This window comes from Elephantulus edwardii, unplaced genomic scaffold (genome assembly GCF_000299155.1).
Source record: "Elephantulus edwardii isolate Elephantulus edwardi_28Jun2011 unplaced genomic scaffold, EleEdw1.0 scaffold00223, whole genome shotgun sequence".
Classification (NCBI taxonomy): Eukaryota; Metazoa; Chordata; class Mammalia; order Macroscelidea; family Macroscelididae; genus Elephantulus; species Elephantulus edwardii.
The window spans coordinates 3496477-3513949 of NW_006399973.1; the positions used below are offsets into that span (position 1 = coordinate 3496477).

Here is a 17473-nt window from a genome sequence, read left to right on the forward strand (position 1 = left end):
TGTGATAACTGGTTTTCACGCAATTTATTTTATCACATTTGTTCTGATATGTCTGTGTTCTCAGTGGGGCCATGCAATACACCAGGACTGCTCTGAGTATTATTTCTGTGATGAGAGAGACTACATTGCAGAATATTATTATTGTGTTGTTGTTGTTATGTGCCGTCGAGTCGTTTCCGACTCAGCGACCCTATGCACAACAGCCCTAAACCCTGCTCTATCCTGCACCAACCGCACCGCCTCTGACACACCCATCCCGATTACCCCAGTCACCGAATCAATCCATCTCATAGAGGGTCTTCCCCTCCTGCGTTGTCCCTCCACCCTCCCAAGCATGATGTCCCTCTCCAAGGACCCGTCCCTCCTGGCAACATGTCCAAAGTATGTCAGACGAAGCCCCAGAATCCTTGCCTCCAAGGAGTAGCTTGGTTTAATCCTCTCCAAGATAAATCTGTTTGTTTTCCTGGCAGTCCGGGGTACATTCAGTACCCTTCTCCAGCACCACAGCTCAAAATCCACTCTCCTTCTGTCCTCCCTAGTCATTGTCCAACTCTCTGATGCATAACAGGTGATTGCAAATACCATGGCCTGTATCAGGCGCACCTTAGTCTCCAGAGAGACACTGTTGCTCTTGAGTACTTTAGAGAGGTCCCTAACAGCAGACTTTCCCATCGCGATACGCTTAGCTACAATTATTGCTGTTCTTTTTAATGAGACTAGAAAAGAAATATTTTTCAAAATTTCTAAATTCAGAATGTTAAAAATCTTGAGTTTTCTTCCAGAGTGAAGGGAAAAAGAAGCTATTGTCTGAACAGAACTAGGAAATACTGCATAGTTTAAAATCAGGGAAAGTGTGCATCAGAATTGTAGCCTTTCTCCATACCTGTTCAGTCTATATGCTGAAAAATCATTCCAGAAGCTGGATAAAGACTAGAGGAAGATTCATCAATGATCTGCATTATGTAGAATGCACAGTGTTGCCTGCTGAAAGTGGGGAGACTTGAAGCACTTGTTACAGATGTAGGTCAAACACTACAGCCTTCAATATGACAAAATCAAGAAGACAAAACGCCTCAGCACTTCACTGATAAGTACCATCATGATACATAGAGAAAAGATTAAAGTTGTCATTGATTTCCTCTTACTTGGATCCACAATCAGCACCCTTGGTACTGGCAGACAGGAGATCAAACATTGGGAAAGTCTGCAGTCAGGGACCTCTCCAAATTACTGAAGAGCAGTGATGTAAGTTTGAGAACTACGATGCATCTGATTCAGGCCATGGTCTTTCCAATTACTTGCTATGCATCTGAAAGCTAGAGAGTAGATAATGGTAACAGAAGAAAAATTCATACCTTTGAGCAGTGGTGTTGGAGAAGATCCCCTGGACTGCCAAAAGAACAAACAGATATGTTGTGGAGAAAGTGTAACCAGAATGGTTTTTGGAGGCAAGGATGACAAAGCTTCGGGCATGTTGCTAAGAGAGACTCTTCCTTGGAGAGAGACATCATGCTTAGAAAGGTGGAGGGTCAGCAAAAGAGGGCAAGATCTCAATGAGATGGTTTGACATGTTGGCTACAGCAGTAGATTCAGATGTGTCAAATGAGAATGGCACAGGATAGGTCAGGGTTCAGATCTTGTTCATACAGTTGCTATGAGTTATACTTGGCTCTATGGCACCTAACAGCAGCAACAAGAGGGTCTATAATTGTGCCCTCTTTGTGCTTTATTATATATCTGAATATGTATGTATGCATACACCCCTATTTGTGTTTATTTGTATTCATGTATATACAGTGATAGAAATGCTTATGTAACTATATATTTCATTGTTGTTTTGAAATTATGTATGTCCCAATATTTTTAAGAAAAAACTTTTTCTTGTGTATTTCTTAATGATATCATTTACCTTGGTAAGACTGTTTGCAATTCACTCTCCTAAGGTTTTGCCTTTTCCAGGACCATAAATAACAAGTGTCTTTTCAGTCACTTTCTATACATCTTACAGTTATATAGAGACTAAGGATGACAGAAGAATTAATACCTTTAAATTGTGGTGTTGGAAAAGAGTACTGACTATCCCATGAACTGCCATGGGACCAAACAAAAATGTCTTGGACAAAGTGCAACCAGAGTGCTCCTTAGAGGCAAAGATGGTGAAGCTTTGACTCACATACTTTGGGCATGTTATCAGGAGGGGCCAGTCCTTGGAAAAAGACATGCTTGGAAAAGTAGAGGATCAGTGAAAGAGAAGGAGACGGATTCACACAGTGACTGTAACAGTAGACTTGAGTATGTGAGAGATGATGAGGAGAGTGCAAGGTTCAGATTGATTGTTCATAGGGTTGCTATATTCAACTCGATGGTACATAACAACAACTAAGAATGGGGTAAGAGTCATTCTTTAGAAAGTTGTTGTTAAATACCTATAATATCTGACTGCTTATTCCAAGGGTATTGATCGTGGATTCAAACAGAATGAATTCATTGACAGTTTCACTCTTTTCTCCTTCTATTCTTATGTTGCCTGTTGCCCCACTAGTGAGGATTTTTGTTTTCTTGATGTTGAGATATAATCTGTATTGAAGGCTGTAGGCTTTGATCTTCTGCAACAAGTGTTTTAAGTCTGCCTCACTTCAGCAAGCAAGGTTTCATCATCTGTGTAGTGCAGATTATTGATGAGTCTTCTCTGATCCTAATGCCATATTTTTCTTTGTAAAGTCCAGCTTCTCAATGATTTGATCAGCATACAGACTGAATAAATATGGAAAAAGGATACACCCTGATGACATCTTTTTTAAAAATTTAAACCCTACATTGTTTCCTTGCTCTGTTTGGACAGCCATTTCTTGGTCTAGATTTAGGTTTTGCGTGAGCACAATAAAGTGTTCTGGGATTCTAATTCTTCTCAGTGTTAGCTATAATTTTTGTGATCTTCACAGTCATATGCCTTTGTATTATTGGTAAAACAATTTCTCAAGATCAAAGAACTGCAAAACAAATTCCGACTTTTAAGTTGCAATACTGCAGGATGCTATGAGCTAAATCTTGAATGATCCAAGAAGCATAAAAAGAAGATGGAAGGAATACACAGAGGCATGGTTTCAAAAACAATTGGTTGACCAAGAATAATTTCAGGAAATAGCGTATGATCAAGAACCAGTGGTAATGTGGAAGAAATTACTCCAGGAATTGATGGAATATCAGTTGTCATGTTTCGACAAACAGATGGGGCCCTGGATGTGCTCGGTAGGCTGTGCCAAGAAATCTTGGAAATCTTGGCCAGTTGACGGGAATACATCTGTTCTCAAAAAATACCAAGAGAATGTGAAAATTCTAAACCAGTGTTATTAATATCATATGCAAACAAAATCTTGCTGAAGATGATTTAAAAATGGCTAGAACAGTGTATCGACAGAACTGTCAGAAGTTCAGACTGGATTTAGAAGTGGCCATAATACCGTAATACTTCACTGCTGAAGTCAAATGGATCTTGGTGGAAAGTAGAGAATAACAGAAAGATGTCTTTGTTTCCTTCATTATACAAAAGCCATCCCTGGTAACCACCAGTAAATATTGGTTATTGTCTTTATAAAAGTGAGCTCATATAATATTTGTCCTTTGTGATGGAAAGGTATCTTTTTAATGGTCTATTTCTGTTTCTTACAGAGATCTAAGGAGGTTATAGACACTGGAGCTATTCCTAATACCAAGATCCAAGCCATCAATCGAGGACTTAAAAGAAAAAAAAACCTTGGTATGCCCTTTTCATATGTGCTGAGTATTTTTCACCCATGTTTTAGAACCTTTTTAGTTTTCTTTCCTCTTCACAACTTGGAGACATGGAATAGGATTTTAAGTAGATTGTAGAGAAAATGCCAACATTTTTAGCAAATAATTCAAAATGGAATGAAGATAAATAACTATTGATAGATAAAGTTCAAAACTACTCAATTCTGAGGCTGTAAATTGCACATGAGATTGCCCTTCTTTCTCTCTTGGAGCCGCTGGTGGATTTGCTCCTCCAGAGAGCCTTGTAGTTTGATTTAGTAGCACAACTCCCTGTGGATGACACCACCACCTCTTTTTATCCTTATTGTCAGTAAGCTGCAGTTCCAGTAGAACAACTTACATATTTCTTGACACATGTTTTTCTGTACTGCATTCATTAGCTATAACGAATATGATTTTCTATGCTTTTATAGAAAAATGCTTACTTTCTTGAATGATTCAGCTGTAGAATTGTCAGGTTAGGCAAGCTAAACATGATATTCAACTCTCAGAAATCTCTTTCTTACATGAACTTTGGACACACCTTTATATACTAGAGAATATTATTTTCCCTGAAAATAGCCTCAACATGGGTGTGTTTGAGAAGTAATCCAATTCATTAATCTGGGGAGGGAGGAGAAATGTATATATATAATTAACCATTCTGAGAAAAATCTGAGGTAAAGTCTTAACTGTTGCCATTTCTGAAATATTACCTACAACTAGATTGTTAAATTTGATGCCAGCCCAATGATAATGTTGTGTTCTTCTACATGTGGTAACATACACAACACATACACGTGAAATGCACTGTGTATGTTTATACAAAACAAAACCCCCTCCCATACAGTTGAGTCTGAATGATAATCATGTATTAGACAGGGTAGAACTTCCTCATTGGGTTCCCAAGCCTGTAAATCTTTACAGAAGCAGACTGCTGCATCTTACTCCTGAGGGGCAGCTGCTTAGAGGTTCAAACTACAGACCTTTTGCTTAGCAGCCAAACATATTAATCACTGTGCTACTTGCTAAGCATATCTCTCTCTCTGAAGTACATTGACATTCTTTAAAAAAAAAGAACTCCTAATGCTGTGTTCCTGTTTAATCTTTAACAGTGATAGTGACTCTGAGGCTGAAACCTGATTAATTGTGATTTAAAACAGAACTTTCTAAGTTTGTAAGAACGCCATGCAGGAAGAAGAGAGTGCTGAAAAAGCTTTCATTGCCTCATCTTCCAAATCAATTAAAATTACAGACTTTCTATTTCATTTTGATGTCTTTTCTGACCCTTTTTGGAGTTCTTGAGTACTGTAGAGTTCCTGAGTTCTTAGAAGCACATTTGGCTTCTAACCAACAGGTTAGTCCCAGTCCAGCAACAGGCATCTTGGAGAAAGACTTGGCAATCCACTTCCAAAAAGTAAGACATTTACAACCTTATGAGCAAAATTCTACTCTGGCACCACATGCAGTTACCATGAGTTGGTGGAATTTAACAGTAATACCTGGTTTCAGACCCTTTCCAAGAATTAAGCTCGATAGCAGGAGTGAATCTTATGATACTCAAATAAGGTAAAAGGAGGAGTCCTACGGTGTTGCAAGAGAAGAGATCTTGGAGTCATAGGTGCAAGAAGTGCTACTAACATGCTGTTCAGAGAGTTTTAGTATTGGTCCGACAGTGAAGGGCAAATCAGAGGGGACTTATTAGAGTATAACATTTCTTTTAAATAGTTGTTGTTTTGTATTGTTGAGTCGGAACCGACCTGTACCTGATCCTCTGGCAGATTTTCAGAGTCAGTTAATCACCCAGGAGAAGATTGCCCAGTGTTCTCCCACAGAGTAACTGGTGGACTCAAACTGTGTGCCTTCAGAGTTGCAGCACAGCTTCTTGCCACTAAGCCACCCGAGCTCTCAATGATACTTACTTTTTTAAACATATTAACTAGTAGTTAAATGTATACCTCTGTCTCTTGTGGTGAATAACTCCTTAGGGCTATTTTGAAGTTTGAAAAAAGAATCTGCTTAAAATACCTTGCACACACCTAGTACTTAAGCACAGATCAATACATATTCGTTTTCTTGCCTTCATTTTCTCCCATAACCTAGACCCATATACAGAGAAGCAAAATCCCACTGAATTGTTTATTTTCTTAACCGTCCCTTTATTTTTTCTTGTTCTCCTGGACCTTTTTAAATTTAGTTCATTTCTTTTCCAAATATTATTCCCTTTGTGAGGTCAAATAGAAGGGCGGTATAAGCAATGAATGTTTAGTAAACTATATTTTAAAAACTGACTTCATTTTTCTTATATAGCTATTCCCTTTTCTTCCTTTTCATTTAACATATAAGTAAGTCCAAGTTAAAAGCATTTACAATTTATAATTATTTTTTAAATGGTGTTTACTTTTATAATTTATGTACAGATTTACTAGATTAGAAATAAGAGAATGTAAGATAATAGAAACCCTATTCAAATATACCAAAACAAACCAAAAAATCAAACTTTGATATATGAAACACAAATTATAATTACATAGTAACACTGTAGCAGCTGGCACATAGTGAAATACCACCTAAAGTATGTTATTTGTCTTTTAGAGAAAGGTTGGGATTGGTATGTGTGTGAAGGTTTTCAATACATACTTTATCAACAAGCAGAAGCCTTAAGTAGCCTTGGAGTAGGACCAGAATTAAAGGTAAGTCCATGTGTGTTTAGATGTTCATTTTACATTTTGTTGTTTGAGAAATAGTAAGATTGACAGTGAAACCAAGAGGAAAATAGAATTATCACTAGTAACACTAGTGATAAAAAAAGGAATAAAAAAAAAAAAAAAAAAAAAAGGAATCATCTTTTCATATTTTTGTTTTAATATTTGTATTAGACTGCCAATTCCCAAAGTGTTTTTTTATAGGATGTAATAAAGTGCTATGTTTGAAAGAAAATAAAAAGAATTTTAGAATTTAGATATTTAAGAAATATTGTTTAAAGAAAATTAAATTACAATAGACTAATTGTGCCTTTTATGTGTTAATGTGCTTGTTTAATTTCTAAAATATGCATTATTCCCAATTTAAGACCAAAATATTTTAGTTTATGTATATATTATATCTGTTGTTAAGATTGAATTCTGTAGATTGTGCTTTGAGGAATGACACCTACTATCAGAATCACTTATAAGGCTTGTTAAGACCCAGCTTATTGGTCTCCAATTCTAAAGTTTCTGATTCATTAGGTCTAAATTACTCAGACTCATTGCTGATCCTCCCATGGGTGTTTTTTTTTTATTTTCTTACAGAGATTTTTTATTTCCATTCATTCAGAGTTGCACTTTTCTCCCTACCCATCCCTTCCCTCCAGTTTGTTCTTCTCTTTGAAAAGTAAAAGAAAAATTCTTTCATTGTTATACAATCCCTCCCCCCAAGTCCACTCCACTATGCAGCCTTCGTTCTGGACTCATATGACAATAATATCTAATCATATATACCTTTTAAATAGTTCTTCCTCTTCATCTGTTTCAGTGCAGTATACATCATTTATCCCATCTTTCTCAGTCTCCCCCCCCCACAACCCCTGTGTCAGTCCCAGTTACAGCAGTGTCACTATGCAGTATTTGTCCTTTTGTGACTGAAATATTTCATTTAGCATAATGTCCTCCAGGGTCATCCATTTTGAATAATATTTCATGAGTTTATTGTTTTTCAATGCAGCATGGTATTCCATTGTGTGAATATACCTATAGCACAGTTTCTCTATCCATTCGTTTGTTGACGGGCACTTAGGTTGTTCCAACTCTTTGCTATTGTGAACAAAGCCGTGATAAACATGGGTGTGCATACATCTGCTTGGAATCAGCTAAATGGGGAAATGACAGTCTTTTTAACAAATGGTGTTGGCAAAATTGGAAAACTATCTGCAGAAAACTCAAGCAAGATCCACACCTCACTCCGTATACAAAAACCAACTCAAGGTGGATCATGGACCTAGGACTAAAACCAAGGGATATAAACTTCATTAAAGAAAAGCTTGGAAGAACTCTAGATGTCCTAATCCACAACATCAATAGTCTTCCAAGTATCCTGAAAAATCTACAACCAGGAGAGGATAAAATAGATGAATGGGACCTTCTAAGAATCAAATCCCTATGCACATCCAAAACCTTCTCCAACAGACTGGGAAAAATATTTGATAATGACATATGTCAGATAAGAGACTTATCTAGAATTCATAAAATACTCGAGCACCACAACAAGATAAAGGTAAATAACCCAATTGAAAAGTGGGCACAGGATATGAACAGACGCTCCACCAAAGAAGACCTTCAGATGGCCAACAAACACATGAAGAAGTGTTCCAAATCCCATGGGTTCTTGAGAGGCTATAAATTACACTGCAGGACATCACCCATCTTTCTCTGTGGAGTCACTAGTGGAGAGAGAGGCACTGCCTTTGGGTTAACAGTGTAACTCTCTATGGACTCTGCCATCAGAGATCCCTTTGGTCTCTGGAATAATGGAATAATGCTTCAACAATTTTTATTTTCAGCAAATTCCCAGAGGATACTGATGCTGCTGGTCCGAGGACTACAAACTTTTCTCACTCTTTGAAGTAACACAATATCCCTGTTCTTAATTGAATTTCATTTTCCTTCATCTAGTTGAAACCTGTGGTATTAGCCTAAAAATTTACTTTTTTAAGCTATTTAGCCTCTGGTCTCCAGCTACCTTAATTGCGGGCACATGGCCTTGCAAATCAGCATGGTCTTGCATCAGCTGTGGGACTAGGAAACGAGAACTAGTGCTTCCTATTCTGGGCAGCAAGACTTGTGGTGGCAAGTCCCGGTGGTGGAGAAAATAAGGTATTACTGTGGAGAAACTACGGCAAGGTGTCACCTGAGGCCTCTTGGAGTTGTGCTGGCTACAGTTAGAGGTTTTTATTGATCTTACTGGATACTTGAAGAAGAAGCTAACTTATAACTACCCTGGTGCAAACCTTGCTGGATGATTTGGATTTGACAGTTGAACTGAAACCAGAGCCTAAATTAACAGAAGAATTATGCTTTGGGATGCTTGGGCTAGAACTTGGGTTTGTATTGTAATTCTTTGCCTCCCTCACTCTCCAGCTTCCTTCCCTAATAAACTCCATTGTTGGTACCATAACTGTGAGTCAGCAATGAATAAACTAATCTCTGCAGACACCAGGGGGCTGGGCTACAGGCTCTTTATTTTCCAGTTTTCCCTTCATTAGACAAAACCACTTCAAAAATTCTTTACAAAGCCAGTTAAAGAACAGTATTGGTTATTATACTTTTGTTCCATGCACATCATTGAGAATTTTCTGCTAAGATATGCTGTCTAACTGAGAAAAGGGTTTACTTATAAATGAATAAGCAGGAAATTATCTAACCATATTCCCACATAAAGACTGTGGGGACAGTACAGCCAGTGAGCATGTCTGTTTAGACCTGCTCATTAAATGGCATGAGATGATGATACGACAGGAGCACTGGCTCTGGACTAACTAATTCCCATTCTTTAACATGACTTTTCTGAATGTTTATTGGCTGGATAAACATGACTAAGTTAGTTAATGTCCAAGCCTCAGTCTCTTTATTAGTGAAATGATGATAATAATAACAACTATCTTGCAGTATTGTGTCAGCTAATGGATGCCCAGTACCTGGTAGGTGATGAATACAGATAGTCTTGAACTTAAGGATGCAGTTCTATTCTCTCTCATAAGCTACATCTAACATAAGTAAAATATTTTTTTGTTTTCATTTTCATTGCCTGTTACACAACAGTGTTTTGTACAATAAATCATAAACATTTGTCTTAATTATCTGATAGTGCTGCTACAACAGAATATCATGAAAGGATAGCTTTAACATGCGCTATTTTTTAACTGTTTAGAAGCCTAGAATTGTGAATTCTAGGTCTTGGCTTTGTGGCAAGACTTCTTTTCTGTCAACTCTGCAGGAAAATCCTTTTTTTCTTTGAACATCTACTTCTTGATTAGTCTTCATGTGTCTTCCCCTGTATCTGTTGGATTTTTATACATCAAGAGAGATTGACTCAAATAGGAACAAATTTAGATGCCCTAGTCTATGGCATGCATAGGCCTTCAAATGTAGTAAAAAATGTTAGATTTTTTAGATCTCAAGAGAGATTGACTAAAATAGAAACAAACTTAGATGCCCAGCAAGAGTAGGCCTTCAATTGTAGTAAAAATGTACAATCAAGAGAGGATAAAATTGATGTGGGGAGACTTTCTAAAAATAGACTCTGAATGTTGGCCAGGCTCTCTGGATTCTGAATGGAAGCACCTCAGCCTTCGGCTTCAGCTCCCTCTAGATCCAGGAGCTCCATTCTCTAGTCTATCTGAATGGCAGCTCCACCCCCTTGGCCCTGGCAGGACCCAGTCTTCTGCCTCTTGACAATGGCAGTCCAGCCTCCTCAGCTTACAGAACTGGACTGCCACATTGTTCTCCTACAGAGTGGCTGGTTAGCTCAAACGGCTGTCCTTTTGGTTAGCAATTGGTTGCTTTTAATACTGCCTTTGAGTCGACCCCAGTTCATAGCCACCTTGTGAACAACAGATCTGAGCCTTGCCCTATCCCAGGCCATCCTCATCATCTCTCATCTGCTTGAACCCATTGTTACAATCACTGTGTCAGTCTATCTCATTGAAGTTTTTCCTCTCTTTTGCTGGCCCTTCACCTTTTTCCAAGCAAAATGTCTTTTTCCAACCTAACTTTTTCCCCTTTCCCCCCCAACCTAACCTTTCCCTTTTTCTCCCCAAATCAAAATATGTGAGATGAAACTTCACCAGTTTTTGCCTCCATGGAGTACCCTGATTACACTTTCTCCAAGACTTAATTGTTTTTGGCAGTTCATGGGATAATCTTCTCCAACACCACAACTCAAAGACGTTGATTCTTCTGTCATCCTTAGTCATTGTTCAACTTTCAGATACTTGCATAGCAAGCAGTTGAAAAGACCATGACTTGAATCAGATACAGCTTAGTTTAAACTGGTGTTATTGCTCCTTAGCACCTTTACAGCAGATTTACACAAGACATATGTCTTTTGATTTCTTGACTAGAGTATTGATTGTCAATCCAAGCCAGATGAAATCTTACAATTAGGCTCCTTAAACTCTTTTGGCCTCCTCCTATTATCCAGTTCTAAAATCACTTCCATTTTTAGGTAATTCTGTCTTTGTTACCCAGTACTACAGTAACAGACACTATGAGTGGCTCTAACAGAAACATTTATTTTCTAACAGTTTCAGAGGCTAGAAGTTCAAATACAATGTATTGCCTCTAGGTGAAGGCTTTTTTCCTGTTTACTTAGAGGAAAGTTCTTGTCTCTGAAATTCTACTCCTGAACAGTCTTTGTCTCCCTGTTTACTTGCTTAAATGCTTTTATACATCCTACTCAAATCCTGCCTTATGAACAGAGACAACCTCTTCCCAAAGGAGATTATAGCTACAGGCAAAAAAGCTAGGATTTATAGCACATGTTTGGAGGTGGAGGGACATAATTCTGCAGCAACATTGAGCATCTGAGAATTATAACAGCAGATTGCATGTTGCAAATACTAATATGTAATTAGTACATATCACTATTGGTGAGATATAATGAAAAAACAAAATACCAAATTGTCACTAAGTGTGATTTGTCATAACAGTACTGCGTTATTAGAGTTAATAAATACTTCCCTTAACTAAATTTCTGATCATTATATACACATTAAAAAAAATAAGACACAGACCAAAAACCTCTTTACTTCTAAAACCTGCTTCTTAAAAGTTCCCACAAGGACTACAGACAAGGGTGAGGAAAAGCAGCGGGCTGCCGATAGAGACACCAGGATTCCTTCTTTTTGCACAAATATCTCTTTTGCTGCTCATGTATCTACACTAATACAAGCACCAAATATCAGGGATCCATGTAAATTGAAAAATGACTTGAATTTAACTTGGAACTGTAGATCTAATAGTAATTTTAACTAAAAGTGTAGTCATGTAGAAGTTGATTTTTTTATCACCCTCTGATCCTTTATTTAACTTAAAAGAGCCAGTGATTCATTGAAGGGGCTTTCTATACTGTCTCTAAAATTTGAGGTTAAAATTAATTTATTCATTGTTTATTATATACCTAGTAATATGATGATTTTTTTTCTAAAACGAGTAAGAATACGTTTAGATAGAAGGCAATGTGTAAAGCACACATGATTGTTTAGTATATATGTGCTGGTATGTTTGTAATCATAACCTGCATTGTCACTTTTTTTTCCCCCTCAGAATGAAGTTTTACATAATTTTTGGAAGCGCTACCTTCAGAAGAGCAAGCAGGCTTATTGTAAAAACCCTATTTATACCACTCTAAGGAAAGCTAAGGTAAGTTACAGGTCTGTAAAGGGAGGTGAAGGAGGAACACAACAGGACAGTCAACCATGAGACAAAAAAATAGCATTGGCAGAGAATAAAGGACAAACAAAAACAGGAAACTCAGGGAAGAAGTAGGACAAATACTGTACATTGAGGGGATTAGAACAAGTGGTGAAACAAAATGTGTATAAATCGTTGAGTAAAAGCCTAATTTGCTGTAAACTTTTGCCCAAACAATTTCTTTTAAAAAAAAAAAAAAAAGCAAGTGAGTGGGGAGGTGACAAAGCCATTTCTAGTGAGATACAGCAGTGAGGTTGGGTTCTTGACTAGTTTGAATACCTGGGAACATAATGCTTCTCAGAAAATTTTCTTTTGTTACTTGACTTGTAGAGACATAAGTTCTGGTTAAGTTTCTAGAAAGAAGCTTAATGAATTTCTATCATTATTATTAACGAGCTCCACTTTACTTACAAATTTGACTTTAAAGATAGAGTTAGGAACAGATCTTGTTCATTACCTGAAGACTGCTTATGTATCTTTATCTACCAGAGCTCAGCCGTTAAGTATAATAAAAATGGGGCAAGTATCCAGAGAAACAAGAAATCGTTGAATAAGACTCTGATGAGTAATGAATGAGTAGGAGAAAAAGTGAAGAAAGGCTATCCAAGCACAAGAAAGGAACTTGATAAAGATACCAAGTGAGGAATGCCAGGCTGCTTAGAGTCATTATTGATATTTGCTGCTTCCATTAGTGTAGATACATGAGCAGCAAAAGAGATATTTGTGCAAAAAGAAGGAATCCTGGTGTCTCTATTGGCAGCCCGCTGCTTTTCCTCACCCTCATCTGTAGTCCTTGTGGGAACTTTTAAGGAGCAGGTTTTAGAAGTAAAGAGGTTTTTGGTCTGTGTCTTATTTTTTTTTATGTGTATATAATGATCAGAAATTTAGTTAAGGGAAGTATTTATTAACTCTAATAATTTTATTATATTATCTTGCAAATTAGGTATTAGAAGCTAATGTAAGTCGTTCAGACTGGGAGAGTGAGCCTGAGCTGTTGAGTGACTTTACCCTTCCTTCCTTTGTTGAAAGTGGAGCAGAATCTCAGACTGATGTCAGCCCTCAAAAATCTTTTTCTATCATCAAAGCATCACATTCAGGTAAAAATGAAACTATATATATACAATTTTAAAGCCAGTAAAAACAAACAAGAATAACAAAGTATTTTAGAAATCTTTTAGTCTAGTCTATTTATGGTAGATGAAGGGGCACTCAACTCATTAGAAAAAATGACTTGTTGAATCATTTACCAAAAAAAAAGAAACTAAAATCTTGTTGTTGTTGTTGTTGTTGTTGTTATATGCCATCGAGTTCCTTGGGCATGGTTCAAAATTGGGAAGGGTGTATGCCAGGGATGTGACCTATCTCCATACCTTTTCAACTTATATGCAGAACAGATTATCTGGGAGGCTGGGTTGTATGAGGAGAAGTGTGGGCATCAGGATTGGCAGAAGATTCATCAACAATCTGCTTTATGCAGATGACACAACCCTGCTTGCTGAAACTGAGGAGGACCTGAAGTGCTTGTTGCAGAGAGTCAAGGACTGCAGCCTTCAATATAGATTCAGGCTCAATATCAAGAAGACAAAGATTCTCACCACTGGGCCAATTGGCAGCATCAGGATGGATGGTGAAGAGATTGAGATTGTTCATAGCTTTAGTTTGCTTAGCTCCACAGTCAACACTCTTGGCACCAGCAGCCAGGAGATTAAAAGATGTATTGCAATGGGAAAGTCTGCTGTTAGGGACCTCTCCAAAGTAAACAGCAGTGGTGTCTCTCAGGAGACTAAGGTGTGCCTGATACAGGCCATGGTCTTTGCAGTCACTTGCTATGCGTCAGAGAGCTGGACATTGACTAGGGATGATAGAAGGAGAATCGATGCCTTTCAGCTGTTATGCTGGAGAAGAGGAATGAATATACCATGTACTTCTAGGAGAACAAAAATGTTTGTCCTGGAAAAAGTGAAGGCAGGCTTCTCCTTGGAGGCAAGGATTCGTAAGCTTCGTCTGACATACTTTGGACATATTGCAGAAAGGGACCAGTCTTTGGAGAAGGATGTCATTCTTGGGAAGGTGGTGGGACAGCACAGTAGGGGAAGACCCTCTATGAGGTGGATTGATTCAGTGACTGGAGTAATCAGGGTGAGTGTGAGAGCAGAGTAAGCACATTATGTCCATATAATTAATTTTTGTGTGAGTTTACAGGGAGCTAAAGACTAAGTAGAGTCAGGAAGAAAGAGGCTAGCTTTATAAAGGTTACATATGTGTAGACTCAGAATTGTGAAAGTCCAAAAGAAAAGCAGAAAATATTAGAACTTAGCTAAACAATAAGGTAGAGTCAAAGATGATAACGCCTAATTTTGAAGCACAAACTAGATGGCAACTGAGCTAAGACTTACCATGTTATTTGTGTGTGATTTTTTTTTTTATTTAATTCCATCATTTGAGATAGATAAGAGATATATTGACAGCTTCTGGGAGGGTGGAGGGACAGCGCAGGAAAAGAAGACCCTTGAGATGGATTGATTCAGTGACTGGATTAATAGGGGTGTTGGAGACAATGACATAGAACAGGATAGAGCAGGATTTGGGGCTGTTGTACATAAGGTTGCTATGAGGCATATAATAACAATAAACCCCTCAAAGCATTTATTCATTATTTTAATTGTTCCTCACTACATGTCTTGGCTTTTGTTTGTTTGTTTGTTTTTAAAGTCTAATGTTTAAAGCCTTTTGTTTGTTTTGATAGCCTTTTCTGACCCTAAAGCACGTACAGGGCTTTAACTGTAGGTCATTGACATCTAGGTTGATGCTAACAGAATTTTTCAGAGAAAACTTCTAGAGTTAGTAGTTGTTTATTGAAGTCTAGGTTAAAGGTGCTTACATAAAAATTTCAAAAACACAATTGTTTTAAGTGCTAATTCTTTGCAAGACTTTTGCCTTCCCAAGAGGAAAAATTCCTTTTATCTTCATATATCCATTTCTTTCTACATGCTCAAATAGTCTCCTTGCTTTTGAGTCGGAACTGACTCATAGCTGATCCTCCATTTGATGTCTGAGACTGTAAATCACATAGGAAAAGATTGCCTATCTTTATCTCTCAGATCCACAGGAGGATTTGAACCATCAACATAGCATGCCACCAAACCTTCCTTTTAATGACACAACAATTTATGGCTGTCAATTGGAACAAACCCAAAGGTGACCCTCCAGTGGATTTTTAGAGGCTGTAAATTGCCGGGAGAAAGTGTCCAACTTTCTCCAGTGGAACAACTGGTATATTCAAACTCCTGCCTTTGGGTTAGCAGTACCACTCCTTACCCACTAGGTCATCAGAACTCCCTTCTTATTACACAGTGACCTAAATAGTAGACAAATTATTTTTTGTGTTCAAAGAAATAAAAGATTAGAATAATTGAATCATTTGAACGCAAAACATTTCCAGTTTTCTAATCCATCCTTCCAGGTAAAACCGATTGCAACAGTCTCAGGAGATTGATATTTTAAAAGTATCAAAGCCAAAAAAATTCAAGCATTTTCTTTTTCATTTGTATGTGTTTTATTTGCCATTTTAAGTTTGTTGCTCCTTTTTAAGAACTTTTTGTATTTCTGGTATAGTAAAAATATCTAATATTAAAATTCTTATTATAAAACTGCAAAATGAAGATAGTAAAAAAAAAAATACAAAATCATTACTGTACCACTTAGAAATAACCACTCTTGGTAGACAGATTTTTCTTCATGTGTATGGAAAGAGGAAGGAAAAAAATTATGTTTTATAAAAATAAGAAGTATTTCTTCATTCTATATGACTTTTTTTAGAAAAAAAATCAAGATTATACATGCATGTCACTCAAACAGGTTTACAAGGCATACTCTGAAAAATTGTAATTTAATATCCTCTCTGCGCTTAACTTCCCTTTCCTGAGAGGCATTAATTTTCAACTCAAAACCTGAACCCTCCACATGTCTAAATGTACCTGTAACACTGTATCTTGAGTTCTAGTTTTGGACATTAGCTGTTGAATTTTCACTCTGGAAGATGACCTTTTAACTCACTGTCACACATTCCTCTCTCACTTCCCTGTATTGTTAATAACAGACAATTTTATTTTTTTTTCATTCTCTATCCTACATAATTATAAAATTTTACTAAATCAATATTTTTTAAAAATTATTGTAAATATATACATTCTATTTAGAACTGAACCATGTCATTTACTGTGAATACCTTTTCTGTGTATCCTTTGTTTTCCAAGAGTTGATAGTTGTCTTGCTATTTGTTTACTATTTACTTATTCCTAATGTATAATTTATTACTAATATGTCTTCATACTTCCTCCTAGTTCTGAAAGTCTCCTCTGTATCTTAGGTTTTCTGTCAGTGTCATCTTCTTAAGGAAGTTTCTGATCTGCTGTAATCTGGGATGGTTATTTTAACCTATGACCCAGATACCTATGGAGTCTCTCTTTCTAAGGATTCTTATTACTTCTCTGCCTTTGGATTCCCTGCTTTCTAGATTCCATTTAATCTTTCCTGGTTACCGTATGATTTTTTGTAGAGGATCTTTTTTATTTCTGAGAATACTTAAGATCTTTCCACTTTGAATTGACTGTTTATCCTTTGCTTCTTATTAAAAGCGTTCTTAAATGTTCAATGAATCTAAGTGTTCCTTCAGGAAAGGAACACTAAAAAGTTGATTGAAAATATTGTACCCATGCTTAGATCTTGTGAGCACTGATCTGTATGCTAGGGTGGTACAGTTGGGTTATTTTCTTTTAAAACCTCTAGCTTTGTCATCTTTAGATCTTTTCCCTTTGAGCTGATTAGATTACCTGATGAAGTCTTTGGGTTATCTGCTAGAGCGTATAATCCTGGCTATCATTGTTCTGGCAGCTGAGGGGCCATGGGGAAGGCCCGAGGGCAGTGAGGATCAGTACCTTCTTTTTATTTTTTTAACACTTGAATTGATTTTTATTTATGAAAAATATAGAACTCACATGGTTCAGACAGTATGGTTATATCAGCTCTTCTTCTATTTTTGTGAATCTTGAGAATCCTTGTCTGATTTTTAAAGACCCCCCTAAAGACTCCTCTATGAGAAGAAGCATGACGTTAGGATTGGTGGGCAATCTATCAACAATCTGCGTTATGCAGATGACACAACCCTGCTCTCTGAAACTGAGGAGGATCTCATGCACTTACTGTAGAGGGTCAAGGACTGCAGCCTTCAATATGGACTGAGGCTCAATGTC

The 17473-nt window shown here is 37.1% G+C and overlaps 1 protein-coding gene across 1 annotated transcript in view; it reads left to right on the top strand.

The window, feature by feature from the left end:
- TAF1B (TATA box binding protein (TBP)-associated factor, RNA polymerase I, B, 63kDa) overlaps positions 1-17473 on the top strand; it is a 129276-nt gene that overhangs the window by 14379 nt on the left and 97424 nt on the right. Inside the window, exons 3-6 of the mRNA XM_006898215.1 lie at positions 3670-3757; positions 6367-6464; positions 12075-12170; positions 13165-13318. Of these exons, the coding sequence (XP_006898277.1) occupies positions 3670-3757; positions 6367-6464; positions 12075-12170; positions 13165-13318 (436 nt within the window). The remainder of the gene's footprint in view (positions 1-3669; positions 3758-6366; positions 6465-12074; positions 12171-13164; positions 13319-17473) is intronic.